This window comes from Micropterus salmoides, unplaced genomic scaffold, assembly GCF_014851395.1.
Source record: "Micropterus salmoides isolate LMB-PRFRI ecotype aquatic unplaced genomic scaffold, ASM1485139v1 Ms_hic_scaffold_16, whole genome shotgun sequence".
Lineage (NCBI taxonomy): Eukaryota > Metazoa > Chordata > Actinopteri > Centrarchiformes > Centrarchidae > Micropterus > Micropterus salmoides.
Window position 1 is genome coordinate 6768060 of NW_024040707.1, and position 15618 is coordinate 6783677.

The 15618-nt window shown below is 39.4% G+C and overlaps 2 protein-coding genes across 4 annotated transcripts; both read left to right on the plus strand.

Annotated features, from left to right (window-relative positions):
- Positions 1-2352: 2352 nt before the first annotated feature.
- On the plus strand, positions 2353-8487 carry hnf4a (hepatocyte nuclear factor 4, alpha). The gene is given in 11 exon segments (XM_038721858.1): positions 2353-2643; positions 3730-3744; positions 3747-3900; positions 4523-4617; positions 5107-5213; positions 5305-5460; positions 5985-6072; positions 6189-6341; positions 6499-6735; positions 6893-7015; positions 7427-8487. Coding segments are annotated over 11 exon segments (1359 nt in total). The 5' UTR covers positions 2353-2555; the 3' UTR covers positions 7570-8487.
- A 1158-nt stretch (positions 8488-9645) lies between these two features.
- Positions 9646-14791, plus strand: ttpal (tocopherol (alpha) transfer protein-like). Of its 3 annotated transcripts, XR_005444927.1 has the most exons (7): positions 9646-9782; positions 10071-10297; positions 10881-11124; positions 11338-11531; positions 11880-11990; positions 12885-13503; positions 13895-14791. XR_005444927.1 is itself a non-coding variant. In XM_038723615.1 (6 exons), the coding sequence occupies exons 2-6, from the start codon at positions 10088-10090 to the stop codon at positions 13161-13163; spliced, it is 1038 nt and encodes a 345-aa protein (XP_038579543.1). In that variant the 5' UTR covers positions 9646-9782; positions 10071-10087; the 3' UTR covers positions 13164-14791. The 3 variants fall into 3 exon arrangements, 2 of the variants coding, with proteins under 2 accessions (XP_038579543.1, XP_038579544.1); XM_038723615.1 differs by having other exon boundaries at positions 12885-14791; XM_038723616.1 differs by lacking the exon at positions 9646-9782 and adding an exon at positions 9817-9962 and having other exon boundaries at positions 12885-14791.
- The last annotated feature ends 827 nt before the right edge of the window (positions 14792-15618 follow it).

Below are 15618 nucleotides of genomic sequence, written 5' to 3' on the forward strand. Positions count from 1 at the left end.
CTGCAACTGTAATATTATTAACTGTTTACAGACCAGTTGTGCTTCACAGGAGTTAGACTTGTTGACAAATACACTTTTAAAACTACATTATAGTGTGCTGTGCACCATAAACCATAAACTAAGTCTTTATATACTGCTTACACTAAATAAGGTGGGTTGAAATAAAGTGTTAATTTTGATGTGAGAATAGTTCTTCCCCACAATCACATCCAAATTAACAAGCAATTAACATGGCAATAAAAATTCACATGAACGTTTACATTCACATATACAATTTACACCAAAAAGCTCATTTAATTTGAAATCACATGCAAAATTACATGTTTTCTTTTAATTCAGGAAATCTTAACCTTCTATTCAGTGAAAGGTTCCCTTAAAGAGTGTTTGTAAAACTAAAATTATAGTTGTATAATATATAATATAATGTTTAATGTATGTAAAATGTAATACATCAGTTGCTCCTAAACTTTTCATCTACACCTCCACTCATGTTCTAATTGTGAATATTTAAGTGTATATATAACTCGATGTTATTTAACAGTATAACTAATATATTGTATAGAAATTGATAGTATCGATAACTTGTTTCATACAAGATGTAATTCTAGAAGTATCAGGGTTAAGGCTCTTTATAAACATTAAGTGGGTCAAATTTGTATCTGTACTCAACCATTTATCTGTTAACTTTATCTATTTATTTAGGCATGTCTATGATGAAGAACACACATACGCCAAGTTTATTTCCTACTGAAGAATGTATAAAAATCTTTGTGACTTTTATTTTGCTACGATTCTTAATACTAAATTGGATCAGCCTCACAGGCACCTTGCATTTTCACAAACAATAAATTCTTTTACATAAAGGCATCACTTTGCTTTAGCAAGAGCTATTTCCCCTGTTAATTATGCAAGAATTAACTCAGATTTACCAGTGACGTATTAAACACGGAAGTAGCTCTGAATATGACATTAGACTAGTCGGTTCCCTGTGATGGAAGAGGTGTTCTAAACATTTCCTTAAGTAAAATCACCAAAATGCCACTATGTAAACATACAAGTAAAAGTATAAAAGTATTATTAACTAAAAGTACTGTAAGAATCAAAAGTGTAAGTACTCATTCTACAGAATGTATATTGTTGATTTTACTGCATCATTATCATTGATGCATTAACATGTAAAACGCATTTTAATGTGGCAGGGGTCAAGGCGGAGCTTATACATTTTAATATATTGTTGGGTAGTTTAATCTATAATAATGTATCACAGGCTATAAATTCAGCTCATTGTTGAAAGTAAAATCTTATTTTGCAAACAAATATAGCTTCTGCATAGACGGATTGCTAAACGAACTCTGTTTGAAGTGTCTGTTAACATTTTTAGTTGTAAAGCAACACATCTTAGTTAAATGTATGGATGTCTTGATTGTGCTTTATTTTCTTTTAAAATTGAGTCAACCTATCCAATTCACGATTTATTTATTTATTTAATTCAGGCGACAGCAACATTTCATTTACGTACAGTAAAATTAGTGGAGCAATCAGTTTGACAGTAGGCTAGCTGTTTTAAGGAAAAGTCTTCTTTGTGCTGTAGAATTTGGTATAATATCTGTGCAGAAAAAAGTCAGAAAGGATCTGCTGTGGCAGGAACCTTTTTGACCAATTGATCTCCTCTGTGACCTAAACACTGAAGTTCAGCTGCAGCTTTTGAACCAAAAATGTCACTGAAAGAGACACAAAACAACTACAAACATTTTGTTTGTCTTTCAGTTTGTGAGTCTTGTGGTGGCACATTGCCTCATAATCTTCCTCTGACTGTCACATTAATGTAGTGGAGTAAAACGCACAATGTACCTTCTGAAATGTAGTGAAGTGGAAGAAAAAAGTAGCATAAAATGGAAATACTCAGGTACAACTTGCATCTAAGTACAGTACTTCACTTTTTACTACTATGGGTTTCCCTGCAGACACATGAAGCTAAGATGCCCTTCATTTGGTCATGGCTGCTTTATAAGGTGACATGGCTGCTGTCATTTGATAACAGAATGCTACAGAAATTGTTGGCTTTAAAATGTACTGGTTTAAAGTGGAGGAGTGATTTGGCAAAGCATTGACCTGATATAGCTTACACAGAGGAATTGTTCATCCATTACTGACAGAGAAACAAGAAGAGATGGCAGAAATCAAAGTTGTGCTATCTCTTCTAAAAAAAACCCACAACCCTGCGATTCACCAGTGAAGGGGCTAGTTAACCATCAACCAGAGACACTCCACCTCTCCTCTGGTTAGCGGCATGAGGGAAGGAGGCAAGCTCTGCTGTCAAGTCACTGGTCTCCTCTGACACCAGTAGGTCCCCATCACACTCAACTGGGCCAGGGAGATACCTTGTTACTGGGCGGAGCTAGGCTTAAAAAAAGAGGGAGTGTGGGGGTTAGTGGAGGTGTGTAGGGGTGTGAGAAGGGAAGGAGGAGGTGGGGGGGCACATTAGCTTCTTGGACAAGTCTTTCTGCCCTACTGTCAGGTAGTTGAGAATTTGTTTGTCCAAAGCACTAGCAGACATGGACATGGCAGACTACAGCGAGGCTCTGGACCCAGCCTATACCACGCTGGAGTTCGAAAACATGCAAGTGCTCCCCTTGGGTGCAGGTGAGTCACATATATGCAACTCTGGCGTTGAACTTTGAAACTTTAACTGATTTAAAACTTTGGCCAGGGGCAGCGGGAGTTCTGGCATTAAGTGATAAAAAGGGGTCATTTGTCCATTTGCTCCTGCTTGCATTGGGATGATCCTGTGCTTTTTATCACCTCTGGGTGCAATAGTAAAAATTAAGAGGTTCTGATTTACGAGACTCTGCTCTATTCTCAACGCACTCAGTTAATTTGGTCGAAGCAGTTTGAACCTGTTTCAGCTTGTTGAGTGATGTGGTGTCAGATTGATTACAGTGGACTGATATTCACCCTCTGATGAAGCAGTAGTTTGAGTATCATGATCGTCCATCTCCTGTTACAAACTGTCTGTTCCCACCGAGTCTAAAGCAAAGATAGAAGGTTCAGTTTTTTGAGAAAGTGCTTACAATGACACCAACTTATTTTTATATGCAGTCTCCCATGACGTCTGGCTGTGATCCTGATTCAGAAATTCCCAATGAGACTAAAAAAAGGAAGCTTGACAGGGAACAATAGTTACCGCAATTTTTTTTATTTTTATCACTTCCATTTTTCTACTTTGTTATAGAAATGTATAACAATGTCTATTGAGTCAGCCTGTCATTTATAATCTATAACATGTATCATGACATGATTGATTGACCCAGTCTGATGACTGTGTGGGTGACCAAAAAGAAAACTGTCTCCAGTGATTGCCTTTTCAGAGGTAATCAAACTGACATCAATTATGCTCTGTTGACTCTCTGTGAGCTACTCAGGCAGGTAACAGATCCTCGCAGGTTCTCATGAAGGCTGGTTTTGATCAGCTGTCAATGGAGTTGATCGCCGTATTCACTCCAGCCGTTCACACCTTTTTAAATCAAATCAGCTTGACAGACTGATCTGTCTGTTTCAGCCTCTGAACTCTAAGTGCTCAAACATATTTTGTGATGCTTGTTGACTGATCGAATGAAGCTTTTATAGAAACACTCTTCCTCTGGTTTTGGGTCACCCTGTTACATGTCTAAAAGAGATTAACTAAAAGTCTGCTGACCTGATGTTTTTCTCTCTCCCTCCTTGTGGCAGACTCCTCACCGACTGAAGTGGCATGAATGCTACCGGCCACCTGGGGGCGGGCAGCCTGTGTGCCATATGTGGAGATAGAGCCACTGGCAAACACTACGGGGCATCCAGCTGTGACGGCTGCAAGGGCTTCTTCAGACGCAGCGTCCGCAAAAACCACATGTACTCATGCAGGTGAGGACAGATCTATGACTGAAGAGGAAAAAATACTAATTTTCTACTACTGTTGGTGTGCCACTGAAGCAAAGCATTGTTCTGCTCTTGAAGGGTGCAATATGAATAAAGTTATTTACTTTCTCACTTACTTAAATCTAGCCCTGCCAATGGAGCTGGTTCCAACTACACACTGATGTTTGTGTGGCTGCATGAGTGAAAGAGAGACAAAGCAAAACATAAACCTGTGTTGTTTATCTCAGTTATTGGTTATAAATACTGCATAAAAGAGCCTAATTGCTTCTAGCGATGCAACTAATGATTATTTTCATTATAAATTAATTCTTGATTAACTGATTAATCTTGTCACTATTCACTATGTCAGACAATAGTGAAAAATGCCCGTTATAATTTCCAACAGGTTTATGTGACAGGTTGTGTTTTGTCTGACAAATATTCCAAAATACAAAAATATTCAGTTTACTGTGAAGAAAAACATCAAATCCTCACATCCGAGAAGCTAGAAACACCAAATGTTTGACAATTTTTAAACAATTTTGTTGCAGATTAATTAAGCAATTGTTGCAGCTCTAAAAGCTTCACACATTATAGCATTACCAAACTCATTCCACTCATTTTCCAGGTTCAACAGACAATGCATTGTGGACAAAGACAAGCGAAACCAATGCAGATACTGCAGACTGAAGAAATGCTTCAGAGCTGGCATGAAGAAAGAAGGTAGGAGCATTTTGTTTGTTCAAAACAAACTGACTAAATCTATAAACTCAATCTATATATTTTGGGAAAACAACACGTTACTTTTGCCTGATAAAAAGAGAAATTCCCATTTAATCAGCAAATCACTGCCAGAGTGTGAGCTGTCTCCCCACCGAATTGACACGATTGTCTGAGTGTGTCGCAATACCCAGAGTATTACTTTGTTAATGTTCACTCAGTGGAGTGCTGAAGTCTCTAACCAGCTTATGCTGAGCAAACATTTCCGAGCAATAATGGCCATATACTGATAAACATGACAACCTCGGAAGACTTATTTTTCTTTTAAATGGTGCTCTTTGTGCAACAACGAAATGGAGAAATTAAGCATTTTTCATTGTTTTCCTGCATTTTCATTTTATTTAGCCGCTTGACAAGGACACATTTTTCTTCTGCAAGTAGCAGCTGAATGTTGCTGCAGCAGTAATGATTCTATAAATCTGTGTGTTTTAGCTGTGCAGAATGAAAGAGACAGAATCAGCACCAGGAGATCCAGCTATGAAGACAGCAGTTTACCATCCATTAATGCGCTGATCCAGGCAGACGTACTGTCACGACAGGTAAGACCTACTAAATGATCTTTGGGAATCACACTCAACTATGACCTGTAACTAGGCATCGAATGATTCATGTCTGCACTGCCTTGTCTAGATCACCTCCCCTGCTCCTATACTGAACGGCGACATAAGGACTAAAAAGATTGCCACCATCACAGACGTGTGTGAGTCCATGAAACAACAGCTGTTGGTCTTAGTGGAGTGGGCCAAGTACATCCCAGCCTTCTGTGACCTGCCCCTGGATGACCAGGTAAGACTCATAGACAGACACAGTGTACATAGTTGTATAGACACTCTGGTCACTCATCAACCATTCTACTCAAAACCATAGTGTGGGCGGCAGGAACACACGAGTATAGAATCAGTGACCATGTTCTTCCTAATTAAAATAAAAATGTAGTAGAGATAAATTAAGAAAATGTACTACACGTTTTTTTTCATCACTCAAAACCTCATACCCTTCAACCGGAGTGGTTAATGTATTTCAGAGTTAGAATATGATGAGCTGGTTTTAAAGTTATATCCCTCCTCGAGAATCATTGCAGAATCATTAACAGTGTGATCACCAGGCCTTGGTAACTGATTTGCTGATGTTATATCAGTGAGTGTCTTACTCGCCAGGGTTTTTCTCTTCCTCTCTTCAGTGAGCTCCAGATGAATGGACTTTTCAGAAAGGGATAGAACTAAACAATAACAAAACAGTCAGATTAACATGTAGAGGATTGCAGATTATTACCACACAGCTAATGAGTACATGTATTCACTGTGTTTCAGGTGGCGTTGCTGCGTGCCCATGCTGGAGAACACCTCTTGCTCGGTGCTGCAAAGAGGTCCATGCTATACAAAGACATCCTTTTATTAGGTACAATTGACACAAGAAGGAGTATTTCACCATACTCATAATACCATTACTCATCGCCCAAAGCTAAATTCTAATGTATTGTTTGAAATCTCACCCAACATGCTTTTCTCCGGTAGGAAACGACTACATCATTCCCAGAAACTGCCCGGAGTTGGAAGTGGGTAGAGTAGCAGTGAGAATCCTGGATGAGCTGGTGCTTCCCTTCCAGGAGCTTCAGATAGATGACAATGAATATGCATGCTTGAAAGCCATAGTTTTCTTTGACCCAGGTACTACTACTGACTGATCTTTTTGATTGTGTTAGCTACTTTTGAATGCAATATGATATCAGCGAGTGTGAAAGTGAAGAGACTATTCTAGACACTAAAATGAAAACCCATTAACACGCTTCTCTTTGTAAACAACCCTGTTTTTATTTGCCCACAGATGCTAAAGGTCTGAGTGACCCCGGAAAGATAAAGCGGATGCGATACCAGGTCCAGGTCAGCCTGGAAGACTACATTAATGATAGGCAGTACGACTCCCGGGGCCGCTTTGGGGAGCTGCTCCTGCTGCTGCCGACGCTACAGAGCATCACCTGGCAGATGATTGAACAGATCCAGTTTGTCAAACTCTTTGGTATGGCCAAGATCGACAACCTGCTACAAGAAATGCTTCTCGGAGGTGAGCTATTTCAACCAACCCAGAAGGACAGTGATTTCTGAGCTTTGGATCAATGTACAGAATCCACTTGTATTAACAATATAGACAACAGAGAGGACTGTGGCATTCTTTGTGTAGTCAGTTAAGATTGACTGTATATTTGTGTGTTTTGCCTCAGGTTCTGCCAATGAGGCTCCACATGCACCTCACTCTCTGCACCCTCACCTGGTTCAGGAGCACCTCAGCAGCAATGTTATAGTGGCCAGCAACATGACAACGCCGATCCATAATGGTCAAATCTGTAAGTAAAAAACGCATTAGTACAACACTGTAGTGGCATCTAATATTAATTCTGTGTCTTCATCGTAAATATTGAGTTTTTTCATTGCCACATACAGTTTTTTCAAATTTCCCCCTCTTACTGAGCTCCATGTACAGCCTAGTCAGGTAGCTGGAAGGACAAACAGGCTTGGCAGAATAATCCTCTAAGTTCTTCATGGAAACTAATCTGGCTTATTTTGTCAAAGAGAACTTCTGTTATTGTTTCTTAACATGTTTAATGCTCTGAGAAATTTCACAAAAGTGCTTATTTCTTATCTGAAAATTGTGTTGCCCCACAACATATTATACCACAGAATGGTAAATATTCATTTGCTTGTGCTGCAGTTTCTCCCTTTAACTTGCTCCTGTTCCTTTGTGTTCCACTTTTCAGCCACTCCTGAAACCCCGATCCCGTCTCCGCCTACTGCCTCCAGCTCAGAACATTATAAAATGGCTCAGGGGGTCATTGCCACCGTGCCCAAGCAGCCAACCTCCATCCCTCAGCCAACTATTACAAAGCAAGAGGCCATCTAACAATCCTCTGAATTCTTATTCCTTCAGTTTTTTTATTGCATTAAGCCAGGGTCTTTATATGTAAGTTTATACACAAGCTGTTAACTTGACTGAAACAATAAAGTAGCTGAATATATAGAATGTAATTGCAATGATGTCCCTTGCAGATTGCTGTTTTTCTTCAGGGATCTATTTGTTCACAAATGCAGCTGCAGTTGAGCTTCACAGCTCAGCGAAAGCCAGACAAAACCATAAGCATCAACACTATCCAGTCATGATGTTGTTCTGTAAGATCGACACATATAAATACATTTTTGTATATATAGTTTTATTATTGGGTGACATCACTTCCTTTAGCATGGCCTCAGTGTGTGTAGTAAGGCTTATGTTAGACATGGTGGCGTGATCATGTCAGTATTTTATGAATGTTACAACAGGCCTTATATTGTCATGTATTTAGTGTTGCACAGTATTTTATTTTATGTTCATTAGTGATAAAATGGTGTCAACTCAGAAAGAAATTCATTTTATAAAAGCTACAGGAAATCTCTTGAATGAGTTTTATTTCTTTTTTTTGGGTCTCCTTGAAATATTCTGACAGGACTAAAATATCTGTAGTTTGTTTTATGTACTGGAAAATCATTATTTACAGTAGTAAAATTATCATGTTAAGATTTACACCAAGAAATATACCATATACATGGTGAAGTCTGCGGTGCTGCTTTGTAAAAGTCACAGGCAGACGCACTGAGGAAGTTTCCCAATGATATGTTGTTTTGGTTTTTAAAAAATATATTATATTTTTTGTTTAGTTTACTTTATCGTGGTTTAACTGATGGAATAAATTGTGCCTTGTAACCTGTACTGCCTTACAAAAAACAGGCAATGTTTCGCCTTACAATGTGAAGATGAATTAATAAATCTCAAGGTCTATTTTTACATTTTCTACAGACCATGTTATTTACTATAAGAGAAGAATTTTCTGATGAATTGATGGGATTGCACATAGTCCTATAACAAATGGCAAATGGTGCAACTTAGTGAAGATATCAGACATTATGGAAAGTCTGGACAAAAAGTGGCTCCAACGTGGCAGTGATGCTTGTGCACTGATAGCCTAATGCAAACTTTGCTTCAGACTGATAACGTGCCATAAAATCATTATAGATAGTTACAGATAGCACTGATTCAAGACATGTTGGGTGGGGGCTACCTCTACATTCTTGAAAGAATCTGTGGCTAACACCTATGCACTGCACTTAGACTAAAACTAAAATGACTTAAAGCCATCCTCAGAGATAAGATATCGGGCAGTGTTTTCCCCACTACCAAAACACCAAACGCTTACATAAAATTTGATGAAAAAAAACATACAATACCTGACAGATCTCGAAACGACATGTACCCTGAGCAATATGCATGTAAACTCTGCCACCTACCGCATTCAAGAGTAATTGATACACCCGATATAAAACATTTTGAAAAAGAAATTTAGGCCACAGCAACCCTCTGGTACATATAATTTAATTTATAAACTAACTAGAAAGTTTTAGATTTTAGAAGATAGATAAATCTAAACTGTGAGGAAGCACAACTCCACGCAGTGACGTTAACTTATGTTGGCTATAAACTACTACAGCTGCATAAAATTAATGGCATCATGTTCTGTCGTGAAAATAGGCCTGATGCCTTTACTTAATATCAGTAGGCCTACTCAGTAAAGCGTGAAGAAGCATGACATTTCTATTTATGTTAGTTTGCAAGATGTGGGATTCAAGCGCACAGAAGCCGCGCGAAAAGACTTTTTGTATGTTTTATCAAGTACAATCAGTAATTCAGTTGTTAAAACAGGGTTTTTGAAGAAAATTTTTAAAGTAAGAAAAAAAAGAAAATAAAGACTTTTTGGAACAATGTCCTTTTTTTTATTTGAGTGGGCGCGTATTGCACTAGTTTCCGAGGCGCACTTGAAGGCTGCACAGCCATCAAAACAACAGACACACGACAGGACTGCCCTGCCGCGTCAGCATCGCGTCACGTGCTGCATATGGACCAATGAGAGAGCGTCGTTTCTATACCCGGAAAAAGGATTTCCTGACAGGTCGGTTGTGATTTGTGAGACTTTGGTTTTGGGCCGTCTCTGCTGTGTTATTGATGACAGTTTATCACTTACCAATGGATGCTCAATAAAATGCCTCTATGTGTGTCATAGACTTTTAATGTTGACCGCATTTTGGGTTAGTATTCAGTCATTTTTCTGACTTTTGTCGCATCGGCTCTGCTCAGGATCGGTTTTATTAGCCATCCGACTTACTGCAAAGCAAATACATAACGTTACAGTTAGCATGTTTCCGCTGTTGTGGGAAACTTTATTCTCTTCTCAGATATATGGGAATGTTTTAGGTCTATTAATTCAGGTAACGTGATATTAATGGATGTTAACAATGTGAGTGTGACACCTGCCAGAAGCTATTTAGTCTTTTCATAGCATCTCTGGTGCCTCATGTGTGTTGCTTTCCAAACAGCTTCACCCAGACAGTCAATGGATGATCAGCATGAGTCCATCGATCTCAGGTCTCCTCCAGTGGACCAGTCAGCAGCTGCAGGACACAGCTGGTTCCCTGGACCCCCTCCACCCATGTATTGCTGCACCCTGACCCCTGAACTGGTGGCCAAAGCACGGGATGAGCTCCAGGAGAAACCAGAGTGGCGTCTCCGGGATGTCCAAGCACTGAGAGACATGATACTGAAGGTTTTGCTTTGTGCTTTTTGTTGTTTTTGCCATATTGACATTCATATTAACATGAACGGTCTCATTCCATATGCCAGTAACATTTAAGTACATCCTTAAAATGAGAAGACTCTGTCCCCATTATCCCAAAAACTCTCAAGTAATGAAAGTTGGAAATTAATCCTAATAGAACATTTTTCCGGGACTATTTTCAGCCACAGACTCAGCATTTACAGCAGCAGGACAGTATATGTGGGATCAAAAGTGCCTAAGTTCATTGTAATGAAGAAATAATGCAATGGTGTTGCTGACTGTGTGTGTGTGTACTGGACAACAGAGGAAGGAGATATGTCAGGCTTTAGATAGACACACAGTACTTGTTAGTAGTATTAGTTAAGTGTCGATTTGGGTATTTTCTTTGGCTATGTTGACAACAATAAAATATAGAATACCGCTGCACTAACCTTGATAATATTGCCATTATTTTGCAGTTTATTTATTGTCCTAATTCATGCTCTGTTTTCCAAATGTAGATGAATCTGACTATTTTTTGAATCTAACTCTTCATCCACTGAGCTCATATTTTTTTCATCCGACTCTGCAGGAACAGCCCAATCTCAGGACCAGGCTGGACGACGCCTTTCTCCTGCGCTTCCTGCGGGCCAGGAAGTTTGATTATGACCGTGCCCTGCAGCTACTGCTCAATTACCACGCAGGCCGTAAGGCTTGGCCAGAGGTGTTCCAGGACCTGAAGCCGTCCACAGTGAAACACGTCTTGGACCTGGGATTTCTCACCGTCTTGCCACAGCCCGACCCCAATGGAAGATACATCCTCTGTCTTCGGCCAGGTCGATGTCTGCTTCATCTTCAGAATCCAGCAGTTTTATAATGAGTTAACCATTATATAACATACATAGACATAGATATAGACTACAAATTCAGGGTATTTTTAAAAAATCTCTTAAGTACATACAGTATGACTAATAGCCACTTACTAATTATTTTTCCACAATGGGCTTTACTCACGATGAACGATTACTCAACTCAATCTCTTTCTTCAGGAAAATGGAAACCAAATGATTATCCATTTGTTGACAACGTGAGGGCCATTTATCTGACTCTGGAGAAGCTGATCCAGCCAGAGGAAACGCAGGTGAACGGTATTGTCATCTTGGCTGACTACACCGGAGTGGGCATGTCACAAGCATCCAATCCAGGCCCGTTCCTTGCCAAAAAAGTTGTGAGCATCCTCCAGGTGAGAAATCTTAACATCTGATGATAGAAATCTAACATGACACATTTATCTTTGAATTAAATCTATTATAAAATAAATTAGCTATTACTTTGTTTTTTTCTGGAATTGATATATGAATACAGCATTGACTCAAAATGTAATCTTATTCTGTAATGACACAGCAGTAAATATGCATCAGAAAAATACCTTGTCATTTACAACAGTGGCTCTTGTTTTGCACCGTCTGTTGATTTTTTACAATTGACTGCAGAGTGTATCATTTTTATTTAGGCACACAAAACACATGTGAAATGTTTGACAGGGACCAGCTGTGACTGTTCTGAATGCAGTTTCTTTTCTAATCCACAGGATGGGTTTCCAATCAGAATCAAAGCTGTTAACATAATTAACGAGCCCAGGATTTTCAAAGGCATCTTTGCTATAATTAAGCCTTTTCTGAAGGAGAAGATGGCAGAGAGGGTGAGTATTGTCCTTCATCGTCTCTTTTGTTTTAAACAAAGGAGTATTTTGAATCGCGTGCCCCCCTTTTATCCACAGACTTTGCTCCAAAATAATAGTCTATTTCCATCTGTGAAAATGGAAGGCCGAGCGGTTTCTTTTCAGAGGAATGAAAGACCAGCAGAAACACAACCCCATATTTTTCAAAATCTCATGATGGGGATTGCTTTGTGTTCATTTAGACCTGCAACAATGGATTTTTATTAAGGGGCAGCAGGAACAAGAACAGCAATGACATGTTATAACCTTTTAAATTAAGTATGTTACATCGCCCTGCATTTAATTAATTTAGCTGACGCCTTTATCCAAAGTGACTTACAATTGCTATATATGTCAGGTCGCACACCTCTGGAGCAATTAAGGGTTAAGTATCTTGCTCAGGGACCCATATGGGAATTGAACCCGACACCAAAGGCATGTGTCTTATCACGGCGCCATTGCCATTGTTGAATTTGTTAGCATACAGTTGCTCACTCCACCAAGTGCTGAGGGGAATATCTGGCTCTTCAGCTGCTAAATGCTCCACTGTGTCCACCAGGTAGTCAACTTGTCTGTCTGTCATTTGGTGCTGGGCAGGTAGCATACAGTTGCATTTTAGAGCTTTTCTCCAGGTAACAGCTGCCTGCTTCAGCCAAGCCAGTGAGAATGAACCAAAAAGTTGTGGGTTGTAAAACCAAAACAATGAGCTGAAAGAAGCAATAAAACTCTGTAGCATTGAGGGGGAACCGCAGAGTCGCATAATAATTCTTTGTGAGTGACACCTTTCACGTGACATGAAAAATTTATCACAGCCACTTAAAATAATGAAGCAGATGGTGAGGCAGACACTAACATGGTGTCTGTCTCTTCATGCAGTACATCCTCCACGGCTCAGACCTGCGCTCTCTGCACCGGAACATCCCACGGTCGGTTCTGCCGGAGGAGTACGGCGGCACCGCAGGCCAACTGGACATGCGTGTGTGGTCAAGACTGCTGCTGGACTGTGAGGAAGAATTTATAGTGGAGTTCTGCCAGCCGGATCCACTAGAGGGCGTGGTGCTCCCAGACTCCATGCTGTTTGAAGGCGAGCAGGCCAGCGGGCAGGACGACGACACCTTCAGGGGGCTGCGCTCTCAACTTTACTACTGTTACTGATGTCAGACTGTAGATGAATACACTCCCATCACTGAGAGGACATTTTCTGTTTCATTTGAAACATGTGTGTAGACTTTCATGGGCAAGTTGCCAATATTATACATGATTTATTTTACTAACTAAGGAGCACTACTATAGGTAGATAGTCTTTTGTAGTTTACACATAGCCCAGCATTTAACCATGGTTCCAAGGCAGCTGCAAGCTCTGGCAAAGAGGCTTTTGATATGAGCAGATGCATGTTTTTGCCATAATAGGTGGCATTAAAGGTGAGATGGTGGTATTTAAAAGTTAGGTTCACATTTTTTCAATAGTCAGGCACCCATATGTACACTAAAACAGGTTTTGCTTAATACAGTCATTCCTCCTGTTCACACTGGTCATTAAAAGATGCCTTCCTAATGTGCTTCCCTATCTGAGGGATGGAAAACATAATCCACGTTCCTTGTTATAAGTTTAGCTGTTGCTAAAATGAGTCATCAGCAGAACCAGTTGTGACTTCTTGGAATTACTTCTTTGTGTCACTAACCCTCCACTGCAGCTCAGCTCATATACACTCAAAGAGTGTAACAAAAAGTTCTGTACTTAAAGCTAACTGAGACTGCTGAATCCTCATAGTAGCTTCATCTGAACTTTGAAATATCTTTTTGTCTGGAAAGGGGACTGTGGATCCTGTCCCCCCCTTCCTTAGAGGCACAAGAGGAAGGGGTATTTTAATGGCCAGTGTGAACAGGAGGAATGATTACAGCAAGCAAAGTGTTTCATACAGTATGTCTGTATTGTTTTACAAGGGACATGGAAAAATGTGAACCCCTCCTTTTTAATATTTTTCCTCTGAGAAGAATTGTAGAAACTCACATTTCTTCAGTTTGTTTAGTATAACGGAAGTCATATACAGGCCTTAAGTACTCTTTCTGCATGGATACATTGTCCCACAACTCAACTCAAAGAAATGGAGACAGTTTTTGTGTATGTAATCATCTAATACATTGCCTTAAACTGTTATTTATCAATAGATTTTCCTATGTATCATGAATCATGTTGATTTGCACCAAAGCAATATTCTCATCAGTGCTTGTCTTACATAAGAGTGGAAATACTTCATTGCTAGTAAGTGGAAATAGGTGGCTGCTGTGGCTGAGTGATAATGTAATCGATTTACTGGTATATCAAAGTCATACACAGTATTTCAGGGCCTTTGTTTAGTTGATGCTGTAGTTTTCTGTAGCTTGAATCTTCTGTGAGGATTATTTTAAATTCAGATATTCTGCCTTATGTTTTTTTTAATTATTGTTATTATTATTTTTTACCTTTTTGGACCTGTTTGTCTGTGTTTCATCACTCAGTCTTATCAAAAGAACAGTACTGATCACATGAGTCACAGGGGGGAGAGAACATTCAGTCCTGACTTTAAAGACATCTGGTTTGCCAAAATTTACACCAAGCCATGTACAGAAATGTGCAACAGTGTTGGATCTGTTTTCTTGCATTAGAGGTTAACTTGAATCATTTCCGTCAGTCATTTATATTTTTATTTTAAGCATGTCTGTGACTATAAGCTGTATTGTGTTGCAGGATATTTATCGTTGGTAGTGAAGCCAGTAAAGTAAAACTTAAACGGAGAAAGTGATATTTGTGCATTGTTTGTACTGTGGATGCTTTTGTTGGCAGAGGGAGGTGGTATGCTGCAGGCTCTGGGGAAGTTGTGGGTATTTTCAAAACATAATTGCAACTGACATGAGCAGCGTTTCCCAAACTGAGCTCATGGATCCCCAAAGACATCAGAAACACTGGTGGGAAAAATAGTCATTTCTTTTACTTCAGTCAAAGTAGTAATACCACAGTGTAAAAATACTTCAAAAATGTATTTAAGTAAAAGTACATAAGTCTTTTAAGGAAAATTTATTTTGCAGAATTGGCTTTTTCAGATTGCTATATTATTATATACACATAGTTTCCAGTTTATTAGGTACACCTAGCGAAACTAATGCAATGTAAATGTAATGTCGTGGAGTAAAAAGTAAACAATTTTTCCTTGTGAAATTTAGTAGAGCAGAAGGATAATTAAATATAACACTAAAGTTCAGTGCATGAGCAAATGTAATTTTGCACAATGAAAAAAAGCAATCATTTTAAATTTATCATGTCTGCTTAAAGGGCGGTATGGTGGTGCAGTGGTTAGCGCTGTTGCCTCACAGCAAGAAGGTCATGTGTTCGAACCTTGGTCGTGTGGAGTTTGCATGTTCTCCCCGTGTCTGCGTGTCTTCCTCCTTAGGTGTGAGTGTGACTGGTTGTTTGTCTATGTGTGGCCCTGTGATGGATTGGCCCGATGACCGTTGGGATTGGCTCCAGCCCCCTGTGACAATGCACGCAGGATAAGCGGTTGAAGATGGATGTCTATTTACCTAAAGTATACTATACGTTGGGCAAACATGCATGTACTGTATATGTGTAAAA